Source organism: Botrytis deweyae (genome assembly GCF_014898535.1).
Source record: "Botrytis deweyae strain B1 chromosome Unknown BDEW_048, whole genome shotgun sequence".
In the NCBI taxonomy this organism is placed as follows: Eukaryota; Fungi; Ascomycota; class Leotiomycetes; order Helotiales; family Sclerotiniaceae; genus Botrytis; species Botrytis deweyae.
This window is the reverse complement of record NW_024066255.1, coordinates 191,848-219,169: the sequence shown is the minus strand read 5'-3', so window position 1 is coordinate 219,169 and position 27,322 is coordinate 191,848. Positions and strand designations below refer to the sequence as shown.

Below are 27,322 nucleotides of genomic sequence, written 5' to 3'. Positions count from 1 at the left end.
CGAGCGTAGCGAGCTACGGGGGTTTGGGGGCTGGCCCCCATTCAATAGCATGAAAAATACATATTTTTTGCTCTTAGTATGCTATTTGAACCATTCATATATACTTAAGCATATACAACATCTTTACAAGAAGCACAAGCCCACATACCCGACCTATAACCAAGATGTCTAATCTCACACCCATTACATTTCAACAAACCTTTTCTAGACAACCAATTCTTCACAGCTAGAGCTCTTTCCGTCACATCCCTAATAGCTTCATCCCGATGAGTATTACATAACCAAGATTTTCTCATCTGAGATGTACATGTACAGTATTCTTTCTTGAAAGCTGCACCTACCTTCCCCCCTCTTGTTCGTGGTCTTTGTTCAGCCGCACACACGTCACAATAATACAATTTGGTGTATTCAATCAGTGTTGATTGGGAATCTGACACTCGAACATTTTGATCTTTGTGACAAGGTACACAAGTATGCCAATCACCTCCTTCAATACCATGTTGAAGATAATCGCAATGTTTTGCTGGAGATTTGAAACAAATATCGACTCCGATAAGTTCATCGCAATGTTTATTTTTAAGAATTCCTTTCAAATCTTGTTTCCATTCTTGACGATAATCGGATAGAGGACGAATTTGAAGTCTCGGGTCGGGATCTGGTTTTTCTTGAACAACTACTTCGAATCCAGATCGATGTTCTTCGACTGAATTGAGAACATCATCTAAATCAAGCATTTCTACATCAGGATTTTCAACACTATATTGAGGTGAAATCCTAGGTGTACTGAAATCGATTCCTTCTCCATCAAAAGTCATAGCAGCATAATGTGCCACATCCCCAAATGGTTCGGATAAAAATTCTGGTCCTCCTGGCGCAAGACTATTATATGATGCATCTGGTTCCGTGACTGTAGCGACACGATTATATGATGGACCATCTGGATCGGGTTTATATGGTTCCATAGCAGGAATGTCATTTTCTGCATTTTGCGAGAAAAAACTATTTTGATGTCCAGCTTCGAATGAATCCATGATGACTTGTGAACTGTAATTCATCATAGGTCCCAAATCCATATCTTTAATCGCTTGATCTGCTTCTTCGAAATTCGAAGCTAGTTTATCCCATTCAGTATTAACATCATTATATCCTCTTTCCGGTACCGAAAGATCTAAATCCTCATCATCATCAGCACGTTGTAAAGTACCTCTTGCTCCTTGATAATCCCGTTCTCTGTATTTTGAAAAGTCAGAGACAGGATTACACATATCGACTGTTCCATTAAGTTTACACGTTCCACAAGGACGTTCTCCATCACAAGGACGAGATTGATCTTTACAAGGCTCACATTGAATACTAGGAGCATTTCCCACTTCGGGACTGGCACTTCGACGTCGACGGCTTGAAAAAGTACGTCTTCTCGATCTTTGATTAAATGCAGCTCTCTTCTTTCGGGAAAGACTAGCTTTCTGTTGAGCCGTAATTGGTTCTCCATCATCTTCATCTTCATCTTCATCTTCATCCATCGCTGAATCCGAAAATTCATCCGGATCACCCACTTTTTTGGGACCGGGTTTCTGTGGTTTCAATTTCCATGCCGGTTTGGGTGCATTGGGATCTTCCAAATCCCGAGTTATCTCGCACACTATCCCGCGTTGCTTACAGCGATCACAAGGTCGAGGTGATCCTACTACTAATGTACATGGTTTTCTCATGTGTGTACAATATAAACAACGTTTGGCTGTTCGTGCGAGTCCTGATCGTTGAGCTGTATATTCTCCTGGAGCTCCACCTGCAGTTCCACCGGTAGTTCCACTTGCAGGTTTGCCAGCAGGGCTAGCCCGAGGTATTTTACATTCTGCTCCACTACTTCTACAGCGATCACAAGGTTGAGCTGATCCTCCTACTAAAGAACACAATTGTCTCATATGTTGACAACGTAAACAGCGTTTGGGTTTAGGACCAGGAGCTGCAAGCGCACCAGTTCTATCTCTAGGAGGCATAGCTGGAAGATCTTCATCACTACTATCCTCTGGTAATTCCGGTGTTACAGGTCTTGGTTGATGATCTCTCTCGGCAATGCGTCTCGCAATTAATAAAGCCGTCTTTCTGCTCTTAGCATTTTCCAATTGTCGACATGCCTTTTCAGCTCGATATTGCGTCGCATATTCTGGATCGAAATTTTTATGTGTATGATCCATTTTATTCTTATGAATCTCCTTATCTTTTTCCCATTGTATTTTTACTTTTCGACGAGCAGCCGTTCGAGCTTTAAGCTGTGCCGGAGTATCACCCGCTAGTTTTGCAGTCGTAGGAAATGAAAATGGACGTCTTCTTAATTCTGAAGATTCGATCCCAATTGCCTTTCGAGACGTTAAAACTCGAGCTCGCCATGCCGTCATGGATTCCCAGGGTTGTTTGGGTCGTTCATCTATCGCTTCGATATTGGCGGCGATTTCAGTTAACCAGGGGGAATAAGTACCGGTTTCGAGTTGTTCGACGATGAAGGGATCAAAATCTCCATCTGGTCCAGGGGAATAGGCTCGTGTATCTTTCCAGGTTAGTGGGCCAGGTGGTCGTTTGAGCCCTTGCTGTTCCCATACCGTGCCTCCCGGTGGTAATGGAAGATACAATTGTTGATATGTGGGACCTTTTGGGATCCTTGGGGCATGTATACCTTGTCCATAAGTTGCATTCTGTATATCGTTTTGAGGGTTTTGCTGTTGTGGTTGCTGGAATTGTTGATATCCTGCCTGGGGAAAATACGGCCCAGAAGCCATAGAAGCTCCCATCTGACCTCCATAGCTTGGATTCTGCGGCATGATCCTCTGAAGTCCTCTTTGTTCTTGCATCGTCGGTGGATTTCCACTCCTCCAATCTCTTGCTTCACTCTCAAAAACTTGACTCAATGGAACAGACGTTGGTTGAGGTCCTTGCCAATGTATTTCCCTCTGCGGAATAACTGGTTGTTGTACCACGGGTGCCATCGCATCCATTCCCCCAATAAGATCCCATGGATCAATAGTTGCTTCCACAAGCTGATCCTGATCCGGTACATTAAGCCATGGAGATCGATATTCCTCTTCCATATGTTGGAATTGATTACTCGAACCACCAGTCAAGGGATCCCGTCCCGTTCTCCATGCAGCTAAATTATCTTGTTCCCATGGAGGTCTCCCACCGCGCCAACCTCCAGCGGGAGTAAACATGGGAGTCTCCGAGCGGAAATTATGTTCGGGTCGGCCCAAAACATTTTCGAGTCCGGGATTGAGAGGATGACCAGGGGGGTGTGGATCGGGACCTGGTGGAACTACACCGTGACCACCTTGACCTCCACCTCGACCTCCACCTCGACCTCCACCACGACCTCCACCTCGACCGGCGCCTTGTCCTCGACCTTGACCATAGCCAGTCATATCTGATTGAAATTGACCGTAAAAATAGGGATGATTAAAAATAAAGTGACAATGGGATTATAATTGAAGCGCGAGTTATTGAACAGGATATGACAGATAGATAATCATATAATAGGAGAAATTAATTCGAACAGTGACGTGAATCCTGAGCTTGAACGTGCGCTATTCCTTGAGCTTGAGCTTTCTTTGCACGACTGGAATCGAAATTCGAACATCTTGTTTGTACGAATGATTAAGAGCGCGAGTTATACGATTAAATTTTCTTTGTGGATGGATAAAGAGGTGATGGAGGGGATTGTTTAGAGATGAGAATTTGAATATGTGATAAAGGGGTAGGAATTGGAGTTGAAGAGTTGTGAAGATTGAGGAGAAAATCCTTTGTGGAGGAGGTGAGGATTGGCTGTTTGCGGAGGGGGAATTATTAAGCGAGGGGGATAAAGGAGTTTTTGAGATGATTGGGAGAGGGACATTATGATTCATGTATATATATTCTAATGAGTTGAATCTCCGTATTAAATTAAATATAGATGAATATTCCTATTTTTAATCTCTACCTATTCAAGAATAAATTCTAATAAGTATTTGAAGTAAGATCTTATTGAATACTAATTGATTTGCCGTTAAAGATACTAGCATTCGGTAATTAAAACTAACATTCGATAATTAAAATTAGTATTCGATAATTAATAAACCAAAAAACAAAAAACCATAAAGGAAGATAAACTTAAGAATACTTCGAATTAATAGATAATCTATAAATGAGAGTAAATAAAAGAAATTGTGTCCCAAAATTGACTTTATAATGAACCGAGTATAACAGTCGAAACTCCAAATTAGCCCTTGGAAAATATATCACGCATATAAAAACTTACCATACCAGTATACAATATAATACACACGAAATACGAATCAATTGATTAATTTCAATATCAGAGAAAAAATTGTATTCATACAAGCCGATAACTCTAAATAAATTCCATCATGTCATCATTAACTGACAGATCAAGTAAACCTCAATCAAACCCCATAAACTCCCATCCTAGTCACTACCCTATATGACACGCTCAAATAGATCCCAGAAAAGAAAGAAGAAGAGAAAGAAAAAGAAAAGGATCACGAGATCCTTATACGCTTGTAAATCTAATATTTTCAATCCCTACGACTCATTCGTCTCCCACCAAATGATAATGAAGTAGGACTAGTAGGTGTATTAGATCTTACTGTAGGTGGAAGACCCAATTTGACTTCCCCTACCCGTCTTAAAAGTCCTTGTAACGCCAATCTAATTTCCACTCCCATATCCCTAGAAAGTAAATCCACTGCTAATGGATAGAATACTTCAACATACTTCTCGAATCCTTCTCGTGGGAAATTCATGTAACCTTCCAACACATCTACGACAACTGGTCTCCAAGCAATGATATTTCTTTGTTGACTTTCTTCTTCAAGTTGAGTAAAACCACGGATGATATCGGCACAAAGAGGTACTAAAGCTTGTTCTGTATCTGCTCGATTTCTTTTTCGCTCTTCACCTTCGTCATGGTACATTCTAAGAAGAATAGAAACATATGTAGCTGCACTACCGGATTCTTGCTTCAACAAGTTAGGTGGTTGTTTCATGAATCCTTCACGCCATAAACGCATGCGTAATTCTTTGTTCTCATTAAATCTTTTGGCGAATAAGAAAGATTTCTTGAGGAGAGCCATTAACCTAAGAAGTTCCGGACTAGGAATTTGAGCATAAACGGTATCGTTGGAAAAAAGCTCATTGACAGTTTCGATCATCAAAAGTTGTAAAACACATTTGGTAATAATTTTATTGAAAAAGCGTCGACGAGCTGCCGTGACAACCACAGGTTGTTGTTGTAGACCTGATTGTGGTTTGTAGTCCTCTAACTCTGGAGTTTGAGTTACAACAGGTGTCTGACCTTCTGGTTCAGCAATACTTTCTGCATCCGAGGTTGCACCACCATTTGTACCATTGATCTTTAGAGATTGACCATCATCAATATCTTCAACTGGTGCTGTGGAGCTCTCCATAGAACCTCCTGCGGCAGATGATGTTGCAGCAGTGAATAATTGGAATGCAGTTGTTCTATCGAATAACTCTACAAATGCTCCAACTATTTTGGACCAATGTTGAGGCTTGAATTTTGTGACATTTTGCAAAATTAATTGCTGTAAACAATTACTACCAATTCGAGCAATTGTATCATTCTCTTGACATATGCACAAAGCAAGTAAATCGAGGAATCTATCCAACATATATTCAAGCGATTCGAAATAATGAGTGAATAACGTGATCATGTTTCGAAGAGCTTGAATCATTGTAGTGGATAGCCACACAGATAATTCCTCATGATTGACAACATTGGACATCTCGGATTTGGATTTGAGAACCATAAAGATAGGATAGAGTAATTGTCTCCATAAGATGTCCCAGAAATCAGAAGGGAAATCACCTCCATATTTGATCAGTGAATCAAAAAGGTAATTTAAAGCATTCGAACGAACTTCCAAATCTTCCCCCGTCATGAGAACATCATGAAAAGCGAATAAAACAGGAAACCAAAATGCTTCTTCCTGAGTTGTACGACTTATAGGATTTGTGGCGGTATCTGGAGTTTTAATCGAACCATCCGAATTCGCGTTCGATTTGTGAGACAGTGGACATTCCGGTGTTTTTAACATCTTGGGGATGATTGATTTTAATGCTTCTATGGCTTGTAACCCCTTCTTTTGGAATTTCATATTCTTCGAAAACTCAGTTAAGCAAACAATCAAGTCTGCGAATGCGCCTTGGGAGATGACAACACCAAATCGAGTTTTGTAAACTTGATTGACATTTTCAAAGGCAAGATTGACGATACTCTCATATGGTTCTCGAGCTGCGACGGTAAATACTCCAAACATTGTTCTCCACCCAGAGCGAATATTCTCTCCACGAGCTTGGATCATTTGTATTAGACAACGCAAAGCCATATCCTTTACAGATACAACATTTGAGTTTGACATTACATGCTCGAAAGGTTTCAAGAAGTCTTTTTGGAATTTGAATCCAGGTAATTCTTCAATCTCCATAAATCGCATGGAAAGTTGACGCAAAGAATCCAAAGCAAAGAATACCACAGCGGTATTATTGTGACACCCAACTCGATTAAAGTGCTCACCTAGAACAGCCCAAATATTGGCCCATTCAAATCTCACACGAAGCATATTGTAGTAACTGATCTCCACAAGCTTTTGAAGACTGTATGTCCTTGGAGATTCATTGGAACCTGATATCTTAATCTCATCCCAACTGACATCACACAAAGCCGTGACAAAGTGGACAATGGCTTCACCAGAAAGATTGGCCGTATTTGTGAATATTCTATCCACTCCCTTGATAACTTCATCGGATCTACTTTCCATTGCGATTTCTGTTGAATAAATGGTACTTTGCGTGTTTGTCCTTGGACGAGTTCTAGGTCGTTGAGAAGCGGTAGATTTTCTTGACGAAGTGGTATCTGATCGTGATGGAGCTACGATTCGAGCTTTTGAAACGTCTGGAATAGCCCCTTCATCAACTCCGTCAGATATTAATTGTAAGCGATCCAATTGACTGATGCACATGAGAATATCTCGCCATGATCCTTTCAAGAGATTTCCTTCTGTTTGTGCTATTTCAAGAATAACTTTCAATGCTTCCACATTCTTTGCCATCATATCCTTGGGATTGTTGAGATTAGTGGAGTTCTTGAGAGCGGAAACGAAAGCTTCCCGTGGAGTTTCTAAATCAAAAAGACACGCAATACGAATTGCTAATTTCATTCCTTCGATGCATAATTTGATGATCTCAATATTGTGAGAGTTTTGCATTTGACCGGAAAGACCGGAGAAGAATGACATCCAAGTTACCTCAAACATTGGGCCGACATGCTTGAATGAAGTAGCAGGAATAAATTTATCCCCTGATTTCGATGCATTCTTTCGTTGATTTCGGAAAAGATTCTTGAATAATTGTTCGGATCGATGAGAGATCTCTTCAGATTGTTGTAAATATGCTTCACGCTGTAAGTCGCGTCCAACTGTAGCCAAAGCTTGTCCAAGACCTGCCGCAATACCACCAGTAGATTGTGGAGGAGCATTGCCAGTGGCTGCAGCGGCTTCGCGTTCACTATTGAGCACAATTTCTTCCTTTTGAATTTCTTCGTAGATGCCGATAAGGTACTCATCAGGTAAACTTGCATTATCGTTAATGCCACGATTATTCTTGATGAAATCTTCCTTGGTCATTCTCTTTGCAACTTTACTGCTGTGTTGATCTGTATTCAACATGATGACAGAGTAAGATAAAACGTAAGCAGTATCTGCATTAGCAAATGCATTTGGATTGCCAATGACATATCGATTTGCGAATTTCAACATGAAACGATCAATCTTTTGAGCTTCACCAGGAAGACGAAAGGATTGTAGAAATTGACGTAGAGCATCCACGAATCGACGTTTGGTGAAGTCCATTGCATCTACAAATGCGTGCATGATCGCAATGTTTCGTTCATCTCCTTCACCCAAAAACTCTCCGATTTGCGCCTTATCCAATCTATCCTCTCGCAGTAAAAATTGTGCAATACATTCTGGTGTATCTTCCGCTATGAATTTATCGGCGAGTAAAAGCTTGATGCCTTTCTTGGGTTTGAAGTTAAATTGCTTGATGGCATTTGTCATTGCGGTCTTTCTTTGCTTCTCCCTTTCCAATTGTTCCGGGTCATCATCCAAGACAGGCGTTGAAGGCATTGGTGTATTTTCACCAGTGATTCTTGTTGAGCTATCATTTCCAGGTTCCAAGGATTCCCTAACATCGGCGGAGCCTCTGATATCACTTTCTGGGCTACTGGTAACATCAGCAATTCCTTGCTGTGACCAATTCACCAGCGATCTAAGTGTCTCCACGAGACAATCCATAGCTTGTCGCTTCACAATGTACTCTTTTGGAATTTCGGTCTCTCCATTTTCGGTATGGCTACTCAAATGTGCTGTAGACAGGGGCGGGGGGAGCGTCCCTCGAGATTGCCAATCACCACCTGAGCTTTTACTGTTCTTCTCTTCATATTGCTGTTGGGCAAGAGGGCTTACCATAACAGCAGCACTCGCCGCTTTTGATAAGTCTTCAATCAAGGTCTGGAACATATTATCCACATTTCGATCGCAATCGTAATTCAAATATGTCTCAACGAGCGCACGAGGATCAGCGCAAAAGCGATGAAGGATGCCCATGAAGTGAAGTTTTTGAGTAACATGCGCGTTTCGTCTTTCTAGAAGAGCTAGATAAATCTCATTTAAGAAGACTTCAATCTCTTTCTGTTAGATAGTTAGTTAAAAGATCAGGACTGTCCATTCATGTATACAAACCTTGAAAGGAGCTCTCATAAATTTTAGCATCAACCAAAAAATTTCACAACAAATTTCGAAGACTTTATCAGCAGAGCTGGCGCCATTTCGAGTAATGCTAAGACATAGGTAAAATTTAATGGCTTGTAAAAAGCCGGTAGGCTCATTGCTCTTGCTGTTGGTAATCGTACATAATGGAGAAGTGAAGACGAGCATATTATTATTGAGTAACATGTGAATGAGGTGAAGAGAAATTAACTTTGAGCGCATGGCTTGGCCTTTTACATCGAATAATTGATCCGGTGGAAGGATTTTGGTGCTGAGATTGCAAAAGGACCTGAAAACCAAATATGCATCCCTTATATAAACCTCATCTTCCATATCCTCGGATTCTATACTATCATCAGTACCACTGTCCGGAGCGGTTTGTTCTGATGCCGAACGAGGTGAAGCTTTCGCAGGCTTGACTTGTGTAACCATAGTTGGCCCTTCTCCCATTTGTGAATCGTCGAAACTTTTTCGGTGCTCCAGATCTTTGAGTGTGAGTTTTGGCGCATCTCCATTGGATGGTTCTTCTGCAGTCGCAGTTTCATCCACTGCTTCCTCTCCCTCGCTGGTTCTGGGTACTCCATTTATTGACTCTGGTGCATCGACCGTGAATGAGCTAGTATTTTCGATATTTTTATCCAATTTCGAAAGGTTCAATCTGGCCTCCTTCATATGTATCCTTGTCTTTACTCTCTCAAAAACCGTGCCAACCATTTGTGTCAATGTCCCTTGCGCAACCTGTTGATTCGGACTACTTTTCGAAAGTAGGAAGACATTGTAAACTTGTCGCACTGCCTTTAACAATCCCGCACCGTGAACCACAATTTTATCATTTAAAACTGCTGCCAATAACGATTTCACAATCTGCAGTTGGATTTCGACTGGGGTAGTTTCTCCCTGAAAACAATCGCATATTGTATCTATCGCTCGTTCGATTAATGGCGCACGATCTGCTTCTCTATCTGCGTTTGGCGATGAAGGAACTGAGAAGTAAGAATAGCTAATCAGTTTCCCAATGCAATCTAATGCCGTCGTAGTCAATGGGATACTTCCGGATCGTGTAGCTTGTTGTAATGGATCGAAAATGATTTCGGGATCAGGTAATTGAGGTTCATGTTCTTTAATATCCTTCAAAGCTTTCTCGACCGCTTCCCCTAATCCCTTTCTTTTTTGGGCCTCTTTTGAATTATGTATAGCTTCCAGAGCCGAAATCACAAAGACGATGGAGCTCATGGTGGTCGATCGATTGCGCCAACTTCCATTCGTGGGTCGTAGTGTGGTATCCTATTCTTTAAAGAGAAAGAAGAAAAGATCCCATGAATGTAATGTCCTCACACTTGGGTTAAAATTTATGAAATTAATAATTCCCTTGTATCTGTATGTGAGGGTTGTATTTCGAGGGGGGAAAGAGAACGGGTCATAATCACCAATTTCTTTCCCGATGAACCCTTAGCTGCCACATTAATAACACATTAACACATATCTGGTCCGGCCATTTCATTGGGAACGTGGATCCCTGTCCATTGGAAATCCATTGAGCGCTTCACCACCAATCAAACCCTCGACCCTCTCTGTCCGCGCTTAACCACCAATAGGACTCTTGACGGTGGAATAATCTACGCATACTCTACCACTATACTACTTTTGTACTAATCTCAAGGAGCTCCGGTCTGCCAACGGAACTCAACCTACGAGGTTTTCCGATATTCAACAGAACAATTTAAATCTGTGTTTTTGTCGCGAATAACTTCCTCCCACTCCACCCCAAACATTTACCACCCACCTTCCCGCCCTGATCCTACAATACCGGATTCACAATATCCAAAGACTTTTATTTGTCTGGATACTGATTTGGGTTCTCTTCACTCCTTTACCTTTAGTGCTTTCGTTCCTCTTTTCCTCTAGATATTCCCATCAAGATGTTTTCCGCAGTGTTGAGAAAGCGTGCCCTTCAATCACCATCTCTGCCATATCAATTAGCAAGATGTTATGCCTCGAAATCTTTCCCTCCCCATACCGTAGTCACTATGCCAGCTTTATCGCCAACCATGACTTCAGGTAACATTGGATCGTGGCAAAAGAAGCCGGGAGATGCAATTGTTCCTGGTGATGTATTGGTAGAGATTGAGACCGATAAGGCGCAAATGGACTTTGAGTTCCAAGAGGAAGGTGTTTTGGCTGCCATCTTGAAGCAATCTGGAGAGAAGGATGTTGCTGTTGGAAATGTTTGTACTACTTCAAGCTATAGAAAGGTTCGAGTACTGACGGGAAACTAGCCAATTGCTGTGATGGTTGGAGAAGGAGAGGATACATCGGCTTTCGCGGATTTCACACTCGCAGATGCAGGAGGAGAGAAGTCTGCACCACCACCACCAAAGGAGGAAGCCAGTCAATCTTCCGAGAAATCTGATACACAATCTGGAACTGCTCCCCCTCCCCCAACCGAATCGACCCCAGCTCCGGAGGAATCCGCTTCAAGTGGTGGAAGATTACAACCTGCTATGGATAGAGCAATCAATGCTAGCTCTGCGGCTATTAAATTGGCAATTGATACCGGTGTTAAGATTACTGGTGTCAAGGGTACTGGACTCGGTGGACAAGTTACTGAGGCTGATGTCAAGAAGGCTTCTTCTGGAGCTTCAAGCAGTGGCGCACCAGCTGCTGCTACTGCCAGCTACGTCGATACTCCTATCACATCTATGCGTAAGACTATCGCCAACCGTCTTACCGAGTCTGTGAACCAAAACCCCCACTACTTTGTCGCCTCTACTGTTTCCGTCTCCAAGCTCATCAAGCTCCGCACAGCTCTTAACGCTTCCGGAGAAGGGAAATACAAGCTCTCAATCAATGACTTCTTGATCAAGGCATGTGCTATTGCATGCAAGAAGGTTCCAGCTGTCAACTCAAGTTGGAGAGATGGTTTCATCCGTCAATTCAGCAACGTTGATGTCAGCGTAAGTTCTTTTTCTCCTACAAGTTCACTGTAAATTACTAAAATTTCTTCTCAGGTTGCCGTTGCCACTCCAGTTGGTCTCATGACCCCAATTGTCAAGAATGTCGAAGGACTCGGTCTCGAATCCATTTCAGCACAAGTCAAGGACCTTGGCAAACGTGCTCGTGATGGTAAACTCAAGCCAGATGAATATCAAGGTGGAACTTTCACCATCAGCAACATGGGAATGAACAGCGCTATTGATCGATTCACTGCTGTCATCAACCCACCTCAAGCCGCCATTCTCGCTGTAGGAACCACTCAAAAGGCAGCTATCCAAGGTGCAGATGGAGGAATTGAATGGGATGATCAAATTACTGTTACTGGAAGCTTCGACCATAAGGTTGTTGATGGTGCTGTTGGTGCTGAATGGATGAAGGAGTTCAAGAAGGTTGTTGAAAATCCTTTGGAGTTGTTGCTATAGAATTGATGTGATGTGATGTGATATGAATTCGGGGGCTAGGACAGGATTAGAACTGGCTGGAATGGAATGTTTAGGGAGGTTAGTTGATGTGTAGGCTGATGATACCGATGAAAGAAAGAAGAAAAGAGATTCCCCCATGTAACTTCTTGTACGATAATCAAATCAACGATTCGTCGTAGTATGCTTTTTATGTGAGACTTAATTACAATGATTGACACTGATATTTGCGATTACAATATCAGCCGAAGAGACCTTGCAAAAGTCACTGTTGATATTTTTGGTTGGTTCTGAGTTATACTTCATTTCATAAATTATTACTTTCAATGAGCTCACATTTCGTTTGAAGTAAGCAGGCAGACAGACAGACAGACACAGACAGGCAGGCAGGCAGGCTAGCAAGCAAGCAAGTAATCAATCAATCAATCAATCAATCAATCAATCAATCAATCAATCAATCAATCAATCAATCAATCAATCAATCAATCAATCAATCAATCAATCAATCAATCAATCAATCAATCAATCAATCAATCAATCAATCAATCAATCAATCAATCAATATCCGTGGATCTCCACACTCTTCCCATACTCAAGTAATACGATTACATATGTATTAATATACATATAATAATGAATCCTAACCAATCCTAACAACACCTAGCTAGTTGAACCTAAACCCCCTTTTCAAATACCATCCACCCATGACTTGTGATTCCATCCCATAGTACTCACTCGAGTTACCCAAGCCACCCAGTCCCATATAATATATCCAACGCCCAGCAATGCATCGATCGATATGGTATGTAAGTAAAAGTGCGTATCGTATGTAATTAAGTGCGATAATTCCTTCTTGCTCCAAGGTTCAAGTGCACAATTTTCGATATCCAGCTCAACCCCATCTATTCGTTCACCCTAAACCCAAAACACCATTCCCACTTCCACTTCCACTTCCACTCCCACCAGCATCCATCTCTCTCCTATAGACCCCCTCAAAATCCAATTGTCCAATGCACCCCATAACCGTATCAATCTCTCTCTGCACATCCTGCAAATTCGCTTTTAATGCTTCCACCTCATCAAACTTTCTTCTCTTCCCCGCATCTTTTACCATTCCTTCGACGAAAAATTTCTGTTCTTCTAAAACTATTAATTTTTCTCGTAATTCCTTTTCCTCCTGTTCCATTTGAGATATTTGGGAAATATCCGAAACTTGTGACGATGTTTCTGTAGCTGTATCGTTGAATTTGATATTTGAGAGGGCGGAACGACCATTTTGAGGTCTTAAAGATGAGTGACTTGAAGAGGGAGTAGCATGTTTGAGAACTTTGGGGAGAGATTTAAGAGGAAGCATATGGAGATGAAGGAAACTAGAAGATTGTTGATAGATTGATTTTTGAATCTTTTGTTGAGTAGGTGATGTGGTTGGTAAGTCACGTATGCGTCTTCCAGCTTGATCATATTTTCCGAAACTATCTATTAATCTCTTTCGAACTTTAGCTGCTTCAGCAAGTTGAACATGTGATGGTGGTTTTTCTGGATCTTGAAGTGCAACTAATAATCGTTGGAAATTGGGTAGTAATAGTCGAATGCCCTTTTCGAATTGTAGAAGATTTTCATAAGCCCGTTGTAATGGTGTCTTCTCCTTGATTTCTGCAGCAAAATCTTTCTTGGAAAAGACTGTAATTTTACAATCGCGACACATCCGTATATCGAGACTTACATTCTCCGAATGTTTTTCTGACTGAATGTCAGTCACTGGAATATGTCAATGAATGACACTGAAAGTATAGGGAAATGTTGGAAATGTTGGGAATATCGAAAAAGATAAAAACTTACGTGCTGTAACATTTAATCCAATTTCAGAGGAACATCCAGTTCTAGGATCTGAGCAAACAACTCGTCCACATAATCGACAGTGATGCCGTCGAAATGACCATGAACCAAATTCTTGTTGACAAAAAGGACATTTTGGAACTTTTGCATCCTCTTCCCAAGTTACCACTGATTGTTCAAGTATTTTGCGCGGATTCTTCTGTCCTGCTAAAGATAATAATGTCCCATTACTGACCAGATCTTCGGGTGGGTTCGCAAGTAGTTGAGTTAATTTAGTGAGTCGTTTCTCTAACCTCGAGATCTCCAAATATGCTTTATCCACATGCTTCCTTCTCATTGCCATAAAGTCGTTTGTATGATCTCGCAAGTAACCATTATGATCATTATATCCTTCTCTTGACTTGAAACAAGTCTCGCAAACTCTACACCATAATCCCCTTACAGGTTCATGTTGTGCCGACCTCGAGAGTTTGATTTGGTACATCGTGTGATCCTCACAGAATAGAAGACCGCATTTCCTACAATTAACAGCTCCATTGACAGCACCAAGTCTTTTCCCGCAGATAGGTTCCGTACATGTATCATTGAATCCTGACTTCTGCCAATGTGTCCTTGTAATTACTTCGTCGGGATCTGGTCTCGTTGGCTCGGGGTTTGACATGCGATTTCCAGAAAGTGTATTCGGTATAGGAGTCGATGATGTTGATACATCATTTGATTCGAATACATCTAGTCCCTTGAGCTTTTGATTTATGACTGCCAATGGTTGGAACTTTTTTGCCTTGGTAACCTGTTTGTCGAACCAATTCTTCACTTCGTCCTGTTCTACCTCTGGAAGTTCTTGGTGATTATCATCGAGATGTCTATTGAGAGTGAGTTTCCTTTCCAACTTTCGAAATACAAGTGGCATACCGGTTTAATTGCAATAAAGTCATCTGCCAAACATTATTATTGCTCTCACATTACAATATATCAAGGGGCTAGCCTACCATTTCTTCGCTACATATTGGACAGAGGAGCTTCGAGGTCACAGCGGTGACACTTGAAGAGCGACCATTTTCCAGCGAAACTCTCGACCTTAAATCCTGACTATCGTTTGGTAAAGGCGAAGTCGCAAGAGGAGATATTGAATGAGTCGAACTTAACGAAAGAGTACTTTCTGAAGGGGGAATGAAACTGGAACTTCGTTGTTGCGCCGGAGGGGTAGGAGGTGCCAATGACTTCCCACTACCCAAAATCCTCCCACCTCCCAGCTTTCTGCTGGACATGATTGTAAAGATATCAAAATTGTGAGGGATTTTACCTCGAATCCTCACCAATTCAAGACATTGATTTATTTAAAGGTTCTCTGTCTTCAAGGCTTTCCAAGGCTTTCCCTCCGCCTTGTTCATTCTGTGACGGTGGTTTCGAATGTCTTGAGTAAGCGAAGCTCTGCTCTCTGGCTGTGCCTTATCGGTACTGTACCGAATTCCATTTGCTTATCGGAAATGTCATCAACGATAAGCATTCACATTTACAATAAAGCACAGAATTATATCCAATAAAGAATTGGTTATTATGCACAACATCCAATATTTCAATGTCAATACCGATGGGTGAAGAAAATTTTCCAGAAGTTGAGGGTGGCGGTTCATTGATACTGGCATGGCAAATCAAGAATAAACGGGTACTAGTCGTTGGAGGCGGAGAGGTAAAAAAAACTCCTTTCCATCATCATTCTTCCGTACTCATCATTTGAAAGGTTGCGGCAGGTCGAATCTTGAACGTTTTAAATGCAGATGCAAAGGTCACTGTTGTATCACCTCGAGAAGGTCTAAACCCCGAAGTCGCATATCGAGTACAAGAAGGACAAGTCGACTTTGTGGATAGAAAGTTCGAACCATCCGATCTCGACAATGTTGACATGGTATTGACTGCCGTCGATGACCCGGAAGCATCTTCACAGATATGGAAGTTATGTAAAGAGAGGAAAATAGCAGCGAACATTGCAGATGTGCCCCCTGAATGTGACTTCTACTTTGGAAGTGTTCATCGAGATGGTCCTTTACAAATCATGGTTAGCACAAATGGGAAAGGTCCACGATTTGCCAATATTGTAAGGAGACAAATTGCTTCGAATTTACCAGACAAAATTGGAGAAGGGATAGAGAAGATTGGAAAGTTGAGGCAGATGCTCAGGAAGGTTGCACCAGGACCAGAAGAAGGACCAAAGAGGATGGCATGGTAAGCATTTCTCGACAATGATTTTGCCACCATACTTATAACAAGCAGGATGATCAAAGTTAGCGACGCTTATAGTTTGGAAGACCTACATGCGATGAACGAAGAAGATATGGAAATGCTACTAAGATTCTACGCCCCAAATCAAGTCCCACGATTTCATTGTTTACAGAAGATGAAGGATAAGTCGTGGGACTTGGGATGTTTACGACCATTGAAGGATGAGGATGAAACTTTCGATGGCTCTTGGGGATTTTCAGTGGGATGGGGTTGATAGATTTGACCGACTATATACATAACGGGAAATATTGGCGTTTATTCTATCAGAAACAATTCTACGAAAGAGTACTTGAGAGGCGCTTTTCCAAGCTTTTGGAATAACAGTTACTTATCATGGACTATCTCAATCGAAAACAATTGGAAATGAACCAAGAGAATTTATCAAGAGAACTTATCATATTGGGACAAAAGTGCTGATGTTTCTCCCATCAACTTACCCACTCCAGCCACTCTCATCTTACCTTTTCCTTGGCTGCAATGTTCTGTTGAAGTTCGTCCACCACTCTTATCATGAAACGATGTTTGGCCAAGCTCTGATGTTCTATATATGATTCTTTCGAGTTATGGCTTGGGTCTGATTTCGTATATTTGACTTTCTTAAGTTTGTGGTCTAGGTCTGACGTCTTCAAAACTCACATACTTCATACAAACACACAAACATACGGTGTACAAGCATTGAGGATGGCCTTACTCCGGCAGGTATGTTGCAAGAGTTCTTGGGGTGTATTGGTCCGAGAGTTTTAGGTAGATCTGATATGCCCAACAACATGTTTTTATTGTATTGCAGATTGTGTATGTTTCTCCTTTTTATATCTTTTTCAAATCATTAATTCAAGCTACATGAGAGTATTTATCGCTTTTGATAACTTGATCCTTCCGGCTAAGACGTTCTTCATCTAGCCATTTCTCCGCGTTTCACTAGGTTAATACGTCCGGGGTCCCCACATCCCACGTACGTTGGAGAATTCTCCTCATCAAGTCATCAAGTCATCAAGTCATCAAGTCTGATCATAGTAGATCTTATCTTCGAATGAAAGTGCAAGTAACCCTGAGGAGTACGAATTTCATTTCTCGGCATAACCCTGACCCGACGGAGAAACTTTTGAAAACAAGATATCTCAAGATGAGAATGTGAGGCCAAGACTTAATTATATCTATACCCCTCAATGATCTCCTGTTCCTTGATTACATGTGAATAAGCATAATGTCAATCTGCGTAAGAACATATTTGATGATGATTTGTGAATATGCTGATACTATATAAGCTGGTAAGTTCCTATCTCTTTTCCATTTTTTATTCTTCATCACGCCTCATAATCACATCAAGATGCGGTACTCTCTTCTTTTCGCATATGCATCCGCATCTGTAGCAAGTGTAATTAGTTCAAGGGCCGAAGAGACTGCTATCAAGTATTCTACCTTGGTTTCTGATTCATTCATTCAAAGGGGGGTGCCCAAAACCGCCCAATATGCTCAAGCAGTCTTCTATCGAGGTGTTGAACTGGCATACAATGCCACCAGAAACGCAACATACATCAATTGGTTAAAATCACAAATGGATACTGCTGTATCTGCAAATGGATCAATTCTCGGTTATCCATCCTACCCAGCTTCCCTTGATGATATTCGAATTGGAACCATCATCCTCGATACATGGGCTCGAACCAACGAAACACGATATAAAGTTGCCGCCGACAAATTACGTCAACAATTCAACTACAATCCACGAACTGCATCTGGAGGATTCTGGCATCGTGCACCTACATACCCAAATCAAATGTGGTTGGATGGTATTTTTATGGCTGATGTCTTTTATGCTCAATGGACATCCTACTTTGATGCTGCAAATGTTACTGCTTGGGATGATATCCTCTTGCAATATTCGCTTATTGAAGAACATTGTCGCAATCATACCACCAATCTTATCGTTCATGGTTATGATGAAAGTAAAACTCAAGCATGGGCTGATCCTGTAACAGGAGCATCACCTAATGTATGGGATCGAGCATTGGGATGGTATTTAATGGCCCTCGTCGATGTTCTCGATTACTTCCCTAAATCACATGAAGGACATGCAAAGCTTCTTGATTGGTTCATTACTGCATCAGCAGGAGTAGCTGCTGCACAGGATACAACAGGTGGTTGGTGGTTAGTTATGAATGAACCATATCCAGGAAAATCACGCAATTATATCGAATCTAGCGGTTCAGCAATGTTCATCTATGCGATTTTGAAGGGTGTTAGAAAGGGATATCTTGGAAGTGAATATATTGCACCAATGAAGAAGGGTTATGAATATCTTGCGGAAACTTTTGTCGCCTTTAATGGAACGAATGGTACTGTTAATTGGGAAGGAACAGTTGTGGTGGGAAGTTTGGGATCGAATGCTACATTTGAGGTTTGTCTTGTGTGTGAAATTTTATTGGAAATTTGACTAACTTTCGGATAGTACTATACCTCGATTGCTATTGATGAGAATGATTTGAAGGGTGCTGGACCTTTTGTTTATGCTAGTGTAGAGTATGAACAATTGGCAGCATGAAATATTGTATGCATTGGTTTGTTTACCAGGAACGAAGGCTTTAAGATAGTTTGATTGGTTTGATCAACTATGCCACAAATCTAGTACATGAAGTGATGAATTGTTTATGCGAGAAAGATTGTTGAAATCAAGGACTTCTCATTATGAGACTATAGCCTGAAATGTCGAAGTAGAGAAGAATTGTATATACCCATCAAGGTTTCTACATGAAATAATTGATCATCTATTGATTATGAATGTGACCATTGGAAACAATCGTCATTCTACTTCCAATACCAAATATATTTAATCGTACATCTACATATGAATAGAATCTAGACCATGTCACACCGAAAATAATATAGGGGGCTCGCCACGTGATATACATGTGACATATAACACAAAAAAATGCTGAGAAGTCCTTTCATACTTTACGATTCGCCAATTTATCTACAACTGCGCTTGCAAATGTGCTTTTTGTGGAAATGTAGTAAAATCATACCCATTTCCTTTCTCAATACTCCTCTTCCAAGCAGGTCTCTCATAACACCTCTTTAACCATTCATCCAAAGCCGGAAACTCCTTGTCCAAATCTACCCATCCTCTCTGTTTAATCAACGCCATTGGAAACTCTAAAATAATATCTGCTCTTCCGGGATTCTTCCCCATGAAAAATCCTCCCTCAGGACCTTCTTTCAATTCTTTCTCTAAATCTCCCAATGATTTCCTCAAAGCGGGTCCATCGAATCGTTTTCCCATAGGTCCAGCTCCATTAGCTATAGCATTGAAATCAAGCATCAACATGATATTTACTGCTCTTCCCAAATCAGTCAAGGTAATAGAAATGAGCATTTCATCGCGGATCCAATCGCCATTACGGAGACCAAAGGTATCAGCGGAATCGAAAGTACGGATAAGATAAGTGGCTATGGCGAGAGATTCGGGGATATAACGATTTCCATCTTTGGGACCAGTGATGAGCAGAGGAGCTTTTCCATAATGACCAGTGGCTTGAAGAGATGGTGGTGCGAGTAGAGGAGCCTTGGGATCGGTAATGGGATTGCGGGTATGGAGTTGGAGATTGTAGGGAATGGAAAGTTCTTCTAGGAGCCAAAAGATTCGTTGAGATTGTGAGTCCTTTGATTATTAGTATTTGATTAGGTATCATTGAATAATTTGAATGGTTAATACTTACATTGAGGTGGTGAAATGTAGGTGTATTGTCTGTCATTTTGTTGGGTTCAAGGTTTGATGTGATGCAATGCGGGGTAGAAATAGGAATGGTCAGATATACCGGTATAACAACAAACTGCACGAGAAATGGGATTTATATACAAGAGATATGATGTCGATTTAAAGTTTAAAGAAGAAGTCTAGAACTTTATTCCACCAGTTCAAATCACCTTGATTTATAATATCGAGATGGAGACGTCGATTTCAAGGTAAACAGAATAAGATCCACATGATTCGGTTAGGAAGAGAGGGGCCTCGGAATTTCGGTCGACTAGTGACGTTCCGAATCACATTGAGTCCGGACATAATGAGATGGGAATGACTAGTTAGTCGGACATAAGAGAATGTGTTGTAACTTCATTGAATAATTACTTTCAACATTGAAGAATTTATCGGTGAAGTTTCTAGAGTTTTGGGGTTTTCTGAGTGGTAATTTTGGTGTATCATTGATACTACCCAAGCCAAAGTTTGTGAGGGATGATAAATCTTGATTATTTTCAAATTGCATATTTATTTCACTTGGAGCTTGACATATATTGAAGACATATGGGGTTATTAGAGGATACTTATGGTGTAATAAGGAAACTTATATTTTTTGTATTATTTGGGGGGTTTAGGTATTTTGGATTGACTATGAAATTCAAGAAAGTACTTGAAAAAGAAATCGCGAGAAAAGGAAAAATCTCAACACCCAGTGGATGTTATCGCCAGCGACACTTATCCCTACTCAACTTCTTCGCACTCCATTCTCAATTTCTTGTTCGTCGGCTTACCATTCTGGGTAGGCGGATAATTTCCAATGGCCACTCGGTCCATGGGGTGAATCGAACAGTGCAACGATCACAAAGGCCTACCTTTGCACCCGGACGTATCCTGATTTTTGGAATTGAGACTTGAATGTGGGCTTTCAAAGTGCGAGTTGTTTCGGCCTTGAACATGATTTTCAAAACATTTTTCCACATGGCTCTCCTATTCGGAGAATCAAACTTATGTGGACGAACACAATCAAAATCCTGAACAATAAACTCATTCAAATTGTTATACAGCAAGTTTGTGAATATGGTCCGATTTGGATCGTACCTCCTAAATCTAATGTCCTCAAATGAGTGATAATAAAAATGTAGAAAAGGTGAAGCCCGCATCACATGACTAAAAGAATTCATGAAAACATCGGGAGATACTTGAACCTTCTTGACAAAGTCTGGGTTTATGAGTAGTGGACACTCTGGCCGCCATAATAAATTAGTATCTCTGCTAGGTACGTAAGTATCACAACGAAGATATTCATCGACTATAGTGTCAATTTCAGAATTGAAGAGAATTCTAAGTTTCTCTCCCTTTGGAACCCAATAATCCCCTAAAAGTCTTAAATCCTGAAGACGCTCGGCCGAAATTGCTATGTTTTGGTAACATTTTAGGGATTCATATCTAGTCTCTGCATTAACACCAAGTAAAGAAGGAATGTTAATAGAAGTTAGAGGTTGGTCGCTGTTAACGCTCAAGATCCGTCTATTCAACAAACGAGGAGTTAAAGTGAGCTTCCAGATCATGACTCGTATGTCTAGGGGAATTTGTGGGAAAAGTGTGAAATCAACTGGGGTTTGAATATCAGAGGATTGAACCGGAGCTTGATCATTAGATTGATCTTGAGCCAGAGCTTGATCAGATGATTGATCTTGAGAATTCATCTTGAAAGTAATTTCTAGTTCTTGTGAGCTGAAGCCTGAAATACTTAATTTAGTTACCTGAGAAGTGTAGTATAGTGTAGTGTAGTGTAGAGATGGTCAAATAGACGAGGATAATTTTTTAAAATGATTATAAAACACCAGAGTTATATAGACTGAACTAGGTAATGTTTCATCATCATTCTCTATGAAGATAAGCTTTGTTCGAGATTTCTTTGAGGTATGTTCCAAAGTTTAGCAGGGTTTCTTTGTTTATTGTGATAAAATGGTGAACAGGCGGATAGTTACCTTTAGAACAATCCATTATTCTAGTCAAGTCTTTGAATCGCATCAAGTGCTGAGAACCGGAAATTGTTACTGCGAATTTATTTAGTGTACTCTGCTTCCGAATTATCAACCATCAGAAAAGTTTCAAGGGCACGATTTCCCATTACCAAGGGGATGAGTTTCATTATAATTGATTTGACATTTTGTAGGTAGTCCTGGATTCGTCACTACGGATTCCGCATCTCTTTGTCGTTCCTGCCCAATATCATAAGAATGTCGCATTTTACCACCAAACAAGCAGTCACCTCTACTCCTCAAGCTTTCAGTATAAAAGGAATAATGATACTTAGTCCAAACAGTATCTAATGCTCACATGCAAATACCGATTTCAATTTTCATGAATTTCCTTTTGTATTTACCAAATTATTTACAAGTGATATAAATCATTTACCATCCCCGCAACCTAATCCCAATCATTCAAGTCAAAAGACTCAACTAAAATTCCCAGTACTCCACCAATCCTCCATATGACCCATTCCATCACCTCTTTGATGAAAAAAACTTTCCGCCAAAACCGCCAATTCATCATCAGAATAATGAAATGGTGGTTGAATAAATTCTTGTTCTCGTTCTGGATCTGTCGTTCCATTTCCTAAATTCACCACACTAGTATTGACAGAATTAGGACCAGATCCCTCAAAATCTTGTCCATCAACTCTAGTTGGTTCTGGTAGTGATGAAGCATGACTAATTTCATGAGTAGTAGGAATTGAAGCCGAATATAATGATGGTCCAAAAAGACGACGAGCTAATGCGGGAATTTCACTCGAGGAAGAGTATTCCAGAATTTCCCAAAATTGACCTAGATCAATGAGAAGACTACGATTAGGAGTTTGTGGTGGTGCATCAGGATTTGTATAAGTGGATGAAACTGTATCACAAAGACGTTGAAGTTTTTCCGCCTGAATTAATGTTAGTACCCCCAAAAATTCTCAAGGATAAATTAACTTACCATTCGATCAACATGAGGCCATTCTTTGAAATCTCGTATGAATTTCAAACACTTATCAAAGTTATCTCGTTTTTCTCGTCGTACAATTGGATCCTCGGCAAAACATTCTTGTAAATAGATTGTTGCAATAATTGCTACACAATGAGCAAGAAATGGATCAGAGACTTTGAAAGATTTAACTTCCAACATATCAATATATCTAATGACCCAACTAGCATGTGATGAGATCAAATCTGAAATATGTTGTAAGAATATTTCTGGAATGTTAGATTTGAGATGTTTTAATCGAAGTGATAATAAAAGTGGATTATTTAATAGGCAAAGGTTTGTGTGATATAAAAATTGAATGAACAACCAAGGACCCCAATAATCTCGATTGGCATGTAATTCTTCAGATGTTCTTTGAGAGAATTTGGCTGATTTGAAGCGATGTATTTGTGAGGTACGAGTTTCAAAGTCCATTTGTTGAGCCATTATTAATGCGTAATCTGATTGAGGAGACCATGGGGGTAAGGTACTTGGATTTCCACGTCTCCTCGCGTACCGGGTAATCTTAAACCACACTTCACTAAGTTGAATGGCATAAGCAACGACACCTTTATCTTGAGTATCAGATATAGCAAACTCTGGAGATGAAAGATCGGGAGTTTCTCCATTCGTAAATTGGCCATGATTCAATGGTTTACCAGTGGTTTCTGGATACCATGGAAATTTATCTTCACCTGCGAAATCAATAACACTGAACTCTGCTCCGTGTAATCTTTTGAGGAGAAATAAACTCCAAAAACATCGTCGGCGTTCTTCACGTAGCGAATCAGATAAAGGAGCGTGAGTTTCTGTCGTGAGACCAGCATTATGAGCTAAACTCATGGCTAGACTACTATGTACACTTGCTTGTCGTGTGTTACCATCTGAAAAGTGTCAGCTGTGTGGTATTTTGTGGACGTATCATACATACTAGTGAAGTCTACTAAACTAAGAAGGCATAAAGATTGTAATGTTGAGAGTTCTACCCGACCTCCAAATATTCGGGCGGAGATAATTAATTGAGCTGCCTCTACATATCCCGTAATGAGTTCAGATTGATTATCTCGGAAGATATCATCGTCTGAAAAGCGTATTGCCAAAGCTAGGATTGAGAAAATTACTTCTGGATCACGGTCGTTGATTGTTTCAACAAATCTCTTCCGACAGAATACAGGAAGTGGTTGACAATCGCAGTATAGTAAGTAAGTTTTTGCAATACTTATGACTGCCTCATATGGCGGAAGCTTGCTTTGATTTGGTCAATTTATTGATCGTATAAATTACTGCATTGAAATTTCTCACCTACTCGAAAGCCTAAAAACATTTGGTGTTCTCATTGTCTGTCCCAATTGTGATAAAACAGGGGAATTTGATATATGTCTTGACGCACTCCTACTCATGGATACTTGATTTGAAAGGACCTCTGCAAGTTGAGCCTCAACTGATTTCAATCTCTCTTCCTAGTAAATTTGGTAAGCGTTCATATTCATAATCATAGTCTTACATTTATGACTTACTAAATTTATATCATTTGATGATCTCACATGGCGTTTCTCTGGTATTCGAGTCGGTGTCGGTAATGGAGTTCTCTCAATTGAGGTTCTCTCATTGACATGATTTAAACCATCATCAGAATAATAACAATTTTGTCTTAATCTCGCACAATGTGAGCATATTGGTTTTTCACCCGGACATCTCGTTTTCTTGCGCCTATTCCAAGTTATTCATTAGTCAAAACAATTTTATATATTCATGTTCTTTAATTCCCACTTCTCATACTGATTCCCTTCTCATACTGATTCCCACTTCTCATACCGGCCATCCCTTAATCCAAATGAAAAGAACTATTACGTACCGACATGGCTCACATGCTTGACGAATACGTTTTGCTGGACGTTCTGACATTGAAGCACTTTCGATGAAATGTGCAAAAAGATTGAGGTCGTTCATCTATCATGGTGTTTATTTATCAATTGAAATGCGTGAGTGGGATAAAACTTAGTTTATTGATAAAGAAGTCAGTGCAATTAATGCACTAGTAGTAGTCATAATTATGTTACTAACCAGATTTGGGTCAAATCAAGGAGCAGGGGTTCCCGGCGGAGAACGGATATTATTCGGATCATCCTCCTTTTCTACCCGAGTGGTGAGGAATATTTTATTCAATATAAATTGTGTAGTCATTATAAGATTTCAAAATTATTATAAATGATTTTAATTTTGAATATGAATCATTAATCATTAATCATGAATCATGAATCTATTATCAAAATTTCTAAAATAATGAAAATTATACCATCTAGAGTATTCAGAAATCAAGTACTCCTTGTTGACTTCATGTTGACTCCTTGTTACACCTTGTGACTCCTTGATGTACTTTGATGTACTCCTCGATGTACTCCACAATGTACCCCTCAATGTACCCCTCAGTGTACCCCTCAATGTACTCCTCAATGTACTCCTTGATGTCCCCCCAACCCATGAAAAGCAAGTACTAAAATTTATAAGCTAGCCCTCATCTCGACTTCTGGTTGTGTACCCAAAACATTCCTCTTAATATCCAAATCCATATCATATTCATTCATCTCCTCAATTGTTAATTTCTTCTTCTCATCCAATACTTTGTAATTCGGATTGTTGGTATTCGATGAAAATCCAATCCGTTCATTGATATTTACCCTAGCACGAGCACTAGCCGCTTGTACCCGTGAAGCTCTAGGCTTACGAATTTGTTCATACAACTTTAACCCCTCGCTAATGGTTTCTTTTGAATTGGCAAATTCATATTTCCTTCCAAAAATTATACCCAATGCAGCCGCATCTTCTAAAGCCTGACATGCCCCTTGACTTTGATCTGGAAGCATAGGATGTGCTGCATCACCAAGAATACAAGTAGAACCCTTTTGCCAATATGGATATGGTTGATGAACAAATAATCTCCATGGTTTGACGTCCGTTGAGTTCTTGAATAATGCAAGAAGTTCCGGGTCGAGGTCAGGAAATGGTCGGAGAATATCTTCAACGGTAAGATTAATATTCCAACCTTCACCGGCGTGAGGACTTTCGTTTGTTGGAAAGAAACAATAGAATGAGTGAACTTCTCCATCTCGGCATGGTGAGAAGACAATCTTGTGAATTCCTTGTCCACCCCAAAATTCGATAGCACTATTCGGTGATAGATCTCGAAGTCCTAATCTCCTTGCATCTTTTGTTTCGATGATACAATGTAAACATGTGGATGTAGATAATTCTCGATCCGGCACAATTCCCAAAGTTTTTCGTACTTGTGACCCAATCCCATCTGCGCCAATAATCAAATCATGTTTGACTTTGAGACCATTTTCAAAAGTAGCAATACCTTGTTCATGATCGATCTCGGCACATTTGTGATTGCATTTAAGAATTGCTGGTATGCCGGAATGATTTGACCCAGTAGCAGAGTCCATCAACATCTCGTGCATATTGACTCTGTGAAACATATTGTAAACGTATCCCCATCTACTCTTATAGTCGGCCAAATCATATACATTTTGAACCTCTCCAGTTTTCCAATCATGCGATATAAGTTTTTCTAGAACCACAGGTCGTCCAATTGAGATATTGACACCCCATTCTTCAAGCCACTTTGTGCCATTCGCCGCACAAGATATAGAAGCACCAACTTCTCCAGCGAAATCTGCTCGTTCATATATTGTGACTCGATGTCCGGCTTGTCGTAAACTTGTGGCAGCAGCGAGACCACCTATTTTATCAGATGGTTAGTTATTGTGAATAATTCCAAATGGGATTTATGCATACCTATTCCACCACCAATCACACCAATATCCAATTCTCTCCAGGAATTCTCCATTGAGCTAATATTGATCGACGCCGAATAATGAAAATTGTAAGATGGATGATATGGAATCTCGACAAAATGAATTCACGGATATTGATATGTTTGAAATCAAATAATTGAAATCAAATAAAATGATAAAAGATTTACTTGACCAGAAATGAAAACATAAGAGTGTTTTGTTTACCTTGACTCTCTTTATAACTCCTCTGTCGCATCACCAGAGTTCTTACCTATGATGGATACAGCTGGTACAATTCCAAATTGGTTAAACGCAGTCTGCAACATCTTGCATTAGAATGAAACCCCTCACTCACTTATCGTCGAGATAGGAATGATTCGTAGATACATCTAAGCTGAATGATTTCCGCATCCGCTT

General features: G+C 40.3%; 10 protein-coding genes across 10 annotated transcripts; 3 read left to right on the top strand and 7 right to left on the bottom strand.

Annotated features, from left to right (window-relative positions):
- Positions 1-104: 104 nt before the first annotated feature.
- On the bottom strand, positions 105-3,413 carry EAE98_011468 (uncharacterized protein; the record flags this gene model as incomplete). The annotated part of the gene is made up of 1 exon (XM_038959090.1): positions 105-3,413. One exon carries the CDS (start codon positions 3,411-3,413, stop codon positions 105-107), a length of 3,309 nt encoding a protein of 1,102 aa, XP_038804603.1.
- Positions 3,414-4,562: 1,149 nt separating this feature from the next.
- Positions 4,563-10,067, bottom strand: EAE98_011467 (uncharacterized protein; the record flags this gene model as incomplete). The annotated part of the gene is made up of 2 exons (XM_038959089.1): positions 4,563-8,756; positions 8,808-10,067. 2 exons carry the CDS (start codon positions 10,065-10,067, stop codon positions 4,563-4,565), a joined length of 5,454 nt encoding a protein of 1,817 aa, XP_038804602.1.
- A 686-nt stretch (positions 10,068-10,753) lies between these two features.
- Positions 10,754-12,250, top strand: EAE98_011466 (uncharacterized protein; the record flags this gene model as incomplete). The annotated part of the gene is made up of 3 exons (XM_038959088.1): positions 10,754-11,059; positions 11,111-11,788; positions 11,843-12,250. The coding sequence occupies 3 exons, from the start codon at positions 10,754-10,756 to the stop codon at positions 12,248-12,250; spliced, it is 1,392 nt and encodes a 463-aa protein (XP_038804601.1).
- A 907-nt stretch (positions 12,251-13,157) lies between these two features.
- On the bottom strand, positions 13,158-15,351 carry EAE98_011465 (uncharacterized protein; the record flags this gene model as incomplete). The annotated part of the gene is made up of 4 exons (XM_038959087.1): positions 13,158-14,005; positions 14,087-14,946; positions 14,996-15,018; positions 15,073-15,351. 4 exons carry the CDS (start codon positions 15,349-15,351, stop codon positions 13,158-13,160), a joined length of 2,010 nt encoding a protein of 669 aa, XP_038804600.1.
- A 207-nt stretch (positions 15,352-15,558) lies between these two features.
- EAE98_011464 (uncharacterized protein) lies at positions 15,559-17,181 on the top strand. Its single transcript, XM_038959086.1, has 3 exons — positions 15,559-15,773; positions 15,825-16,306; positions 16,355-17,181. Exons 1-3 carry the CDS (start codon positions 15,663-15,665, stop codon positions 16,575-16,577), a joined length of 816 nt encoding a protein of 271 aa, XP_038804599.1. The 5' UTR covers positions 15,559-15,662; the 3' UTR covers positions 16,578-17,181.
- Positions 17,182-17,587: 406 nt separating this feature from the next.
- On the top strand, positions 17,588-19,112 carry EAE98_011463 (uncharacterized protein). The gene is made up of 2 exons (XM_038959085.1): positions 17,588-18,761; positions 18,813-19,112. Exons 1-2 carry the CDS (start codon positions 17,691-17,693, stop codon positions 18,903-18,905), a joined length of 1,164 nt encoding a protein of 387 aa, XP_038804598.1. The 5' UTR covers positions 17,588-17,690; the 3' UTR covers positions 18,906-19,112.
- Positions 19,113-19,334: 222 nt separating this feature from the next.
- EAE98_011462 (uncharacterized protein) lies at positions 19,335-20,115 on the bottom strand (the record flags this gene model as incomplete). Its single annotated transcript, XM_038959084.1, has 2 exons — positions 19,335-20,021; positions 20,080-20,115. The coding sequence occupies 2 exons, from the start codon at positions 20,113-20,115 to the stop codon at positions 19,335-19,337; spliced, it is 723 nt and encodes a 240-aa protein (XP_038804597.1).
- A 751-nt stretch (positions 20,116-20,866) lies between these two features.
- Positions 20,867-21,805, bottom strand: EAE98_011461 (uncharacterized protein; the record flags this gene model as incomplete). Its single annotated transcript, XM_038959083.1, has 1 exon — positions 20,867-21,805. The coding sequence occupies one exon, from the start codon at positions 21,803-21,805 to the stop codon at positions 20,867-20,869; it is 939 nt and encodes a 312-aa protein (XP_038804596.1).
- A 755-nt stretch (positions 21,806-22,560) lies between these two features.
- EAE98_011460 (uncharacterized protein) lies at positions 22,561-25,013 on the bottom strand (the record flags this gene model as incomplete). Its single annotated transcript, XM_038959082.1, has 6 exons — positions 22,561-23,031; positions 23,082-23,992; positions 24,040-24,356; positions 24,411-24,568; positions 24,626-24,818; positions 24,964-25,013. 6 exons carry the CDS (start codon positions 25,011-25,013, stop codon positions 22,561-22,563), a joined length of 2,100 nt encoding a protein of 699 aa, XP_038804595.1.
- A 319-nt stretch (positions 25,014-25,332) lies between these two features.
- Positions 25,333-27,315, bottom strand: EAE98_011459 (uncharacterized protein). Its single transcript, XM_038959081.1, has 2 exons — positions 26,907-27,315; positions 25,333-26,850 (listed from the first exon to the last, which is right to left on the bottom strand). The coding sequence occupies exons 1-2, from the start codon at positions 26,956-26,958 to the stop codon at positions 25,610-25,612; spliced, it is 1,293 nt and encodes a 430-aa protein (XP_038804594.1). The 5' UTR covers positions 26,959-27,315; the 3' UTR covers positions 25,333-25,609.
- Positions 27,316-27,322: the final 7 nt, after the last annotated feature.

Bases quoted from the DNA above. Each gene is read 5' to 3' on its own strand.
- EAE98_011464 (XM_038959086.1), top strand. From the start codon at position 15,663: ATGTCAATACCGATGGGTGAAGAAAATTTTCCAGAAGTTGAGGGTGGC. The intron at 15,774-15,824 runs GTAAAAAAAACT...ATCATTTGAAAG, and splicing joins TAGTCGTTGGAGGCGGAGAG to GTTGCGGCAGGTCGAATCTT. The intron at 16,307-16,354 runs GTAAGCATTTCT...TATAACAAGCAG, and splicing joins GGACCAAAGAGGATGGCATG to GATGATCAAAGTTAGCGACG.
- EAE98_011463 (XM_038959085.1), top strand. From the start codon at position 17,691: ATGCGGTACTCTCTTCTTTTCGCATATGCATCCGCATCTGTAGCAAGT. The intron at 18,762-18,812 runs GTTTGTCTTGTG...ACTTTCGGATAG, and splicing joins GATCGAATGCTACATTTGAG to TACTATACCTCGATTGCTAT.
- EAE98_011459 (XM_038959081.1), bottom strand. From the start codon at position 26,958: ATGGAGAATTCCTGGAGAGAATTGGATATTGGTGTGATTGGTGGTGGA. The intron at 26,851-26,906 runs GTATGCATAAAT...CTGATAAAATAG, and splicing joins TGTGATTGGTGGTGGAATAG to GTGGTCTCGCTGCTGCCACA.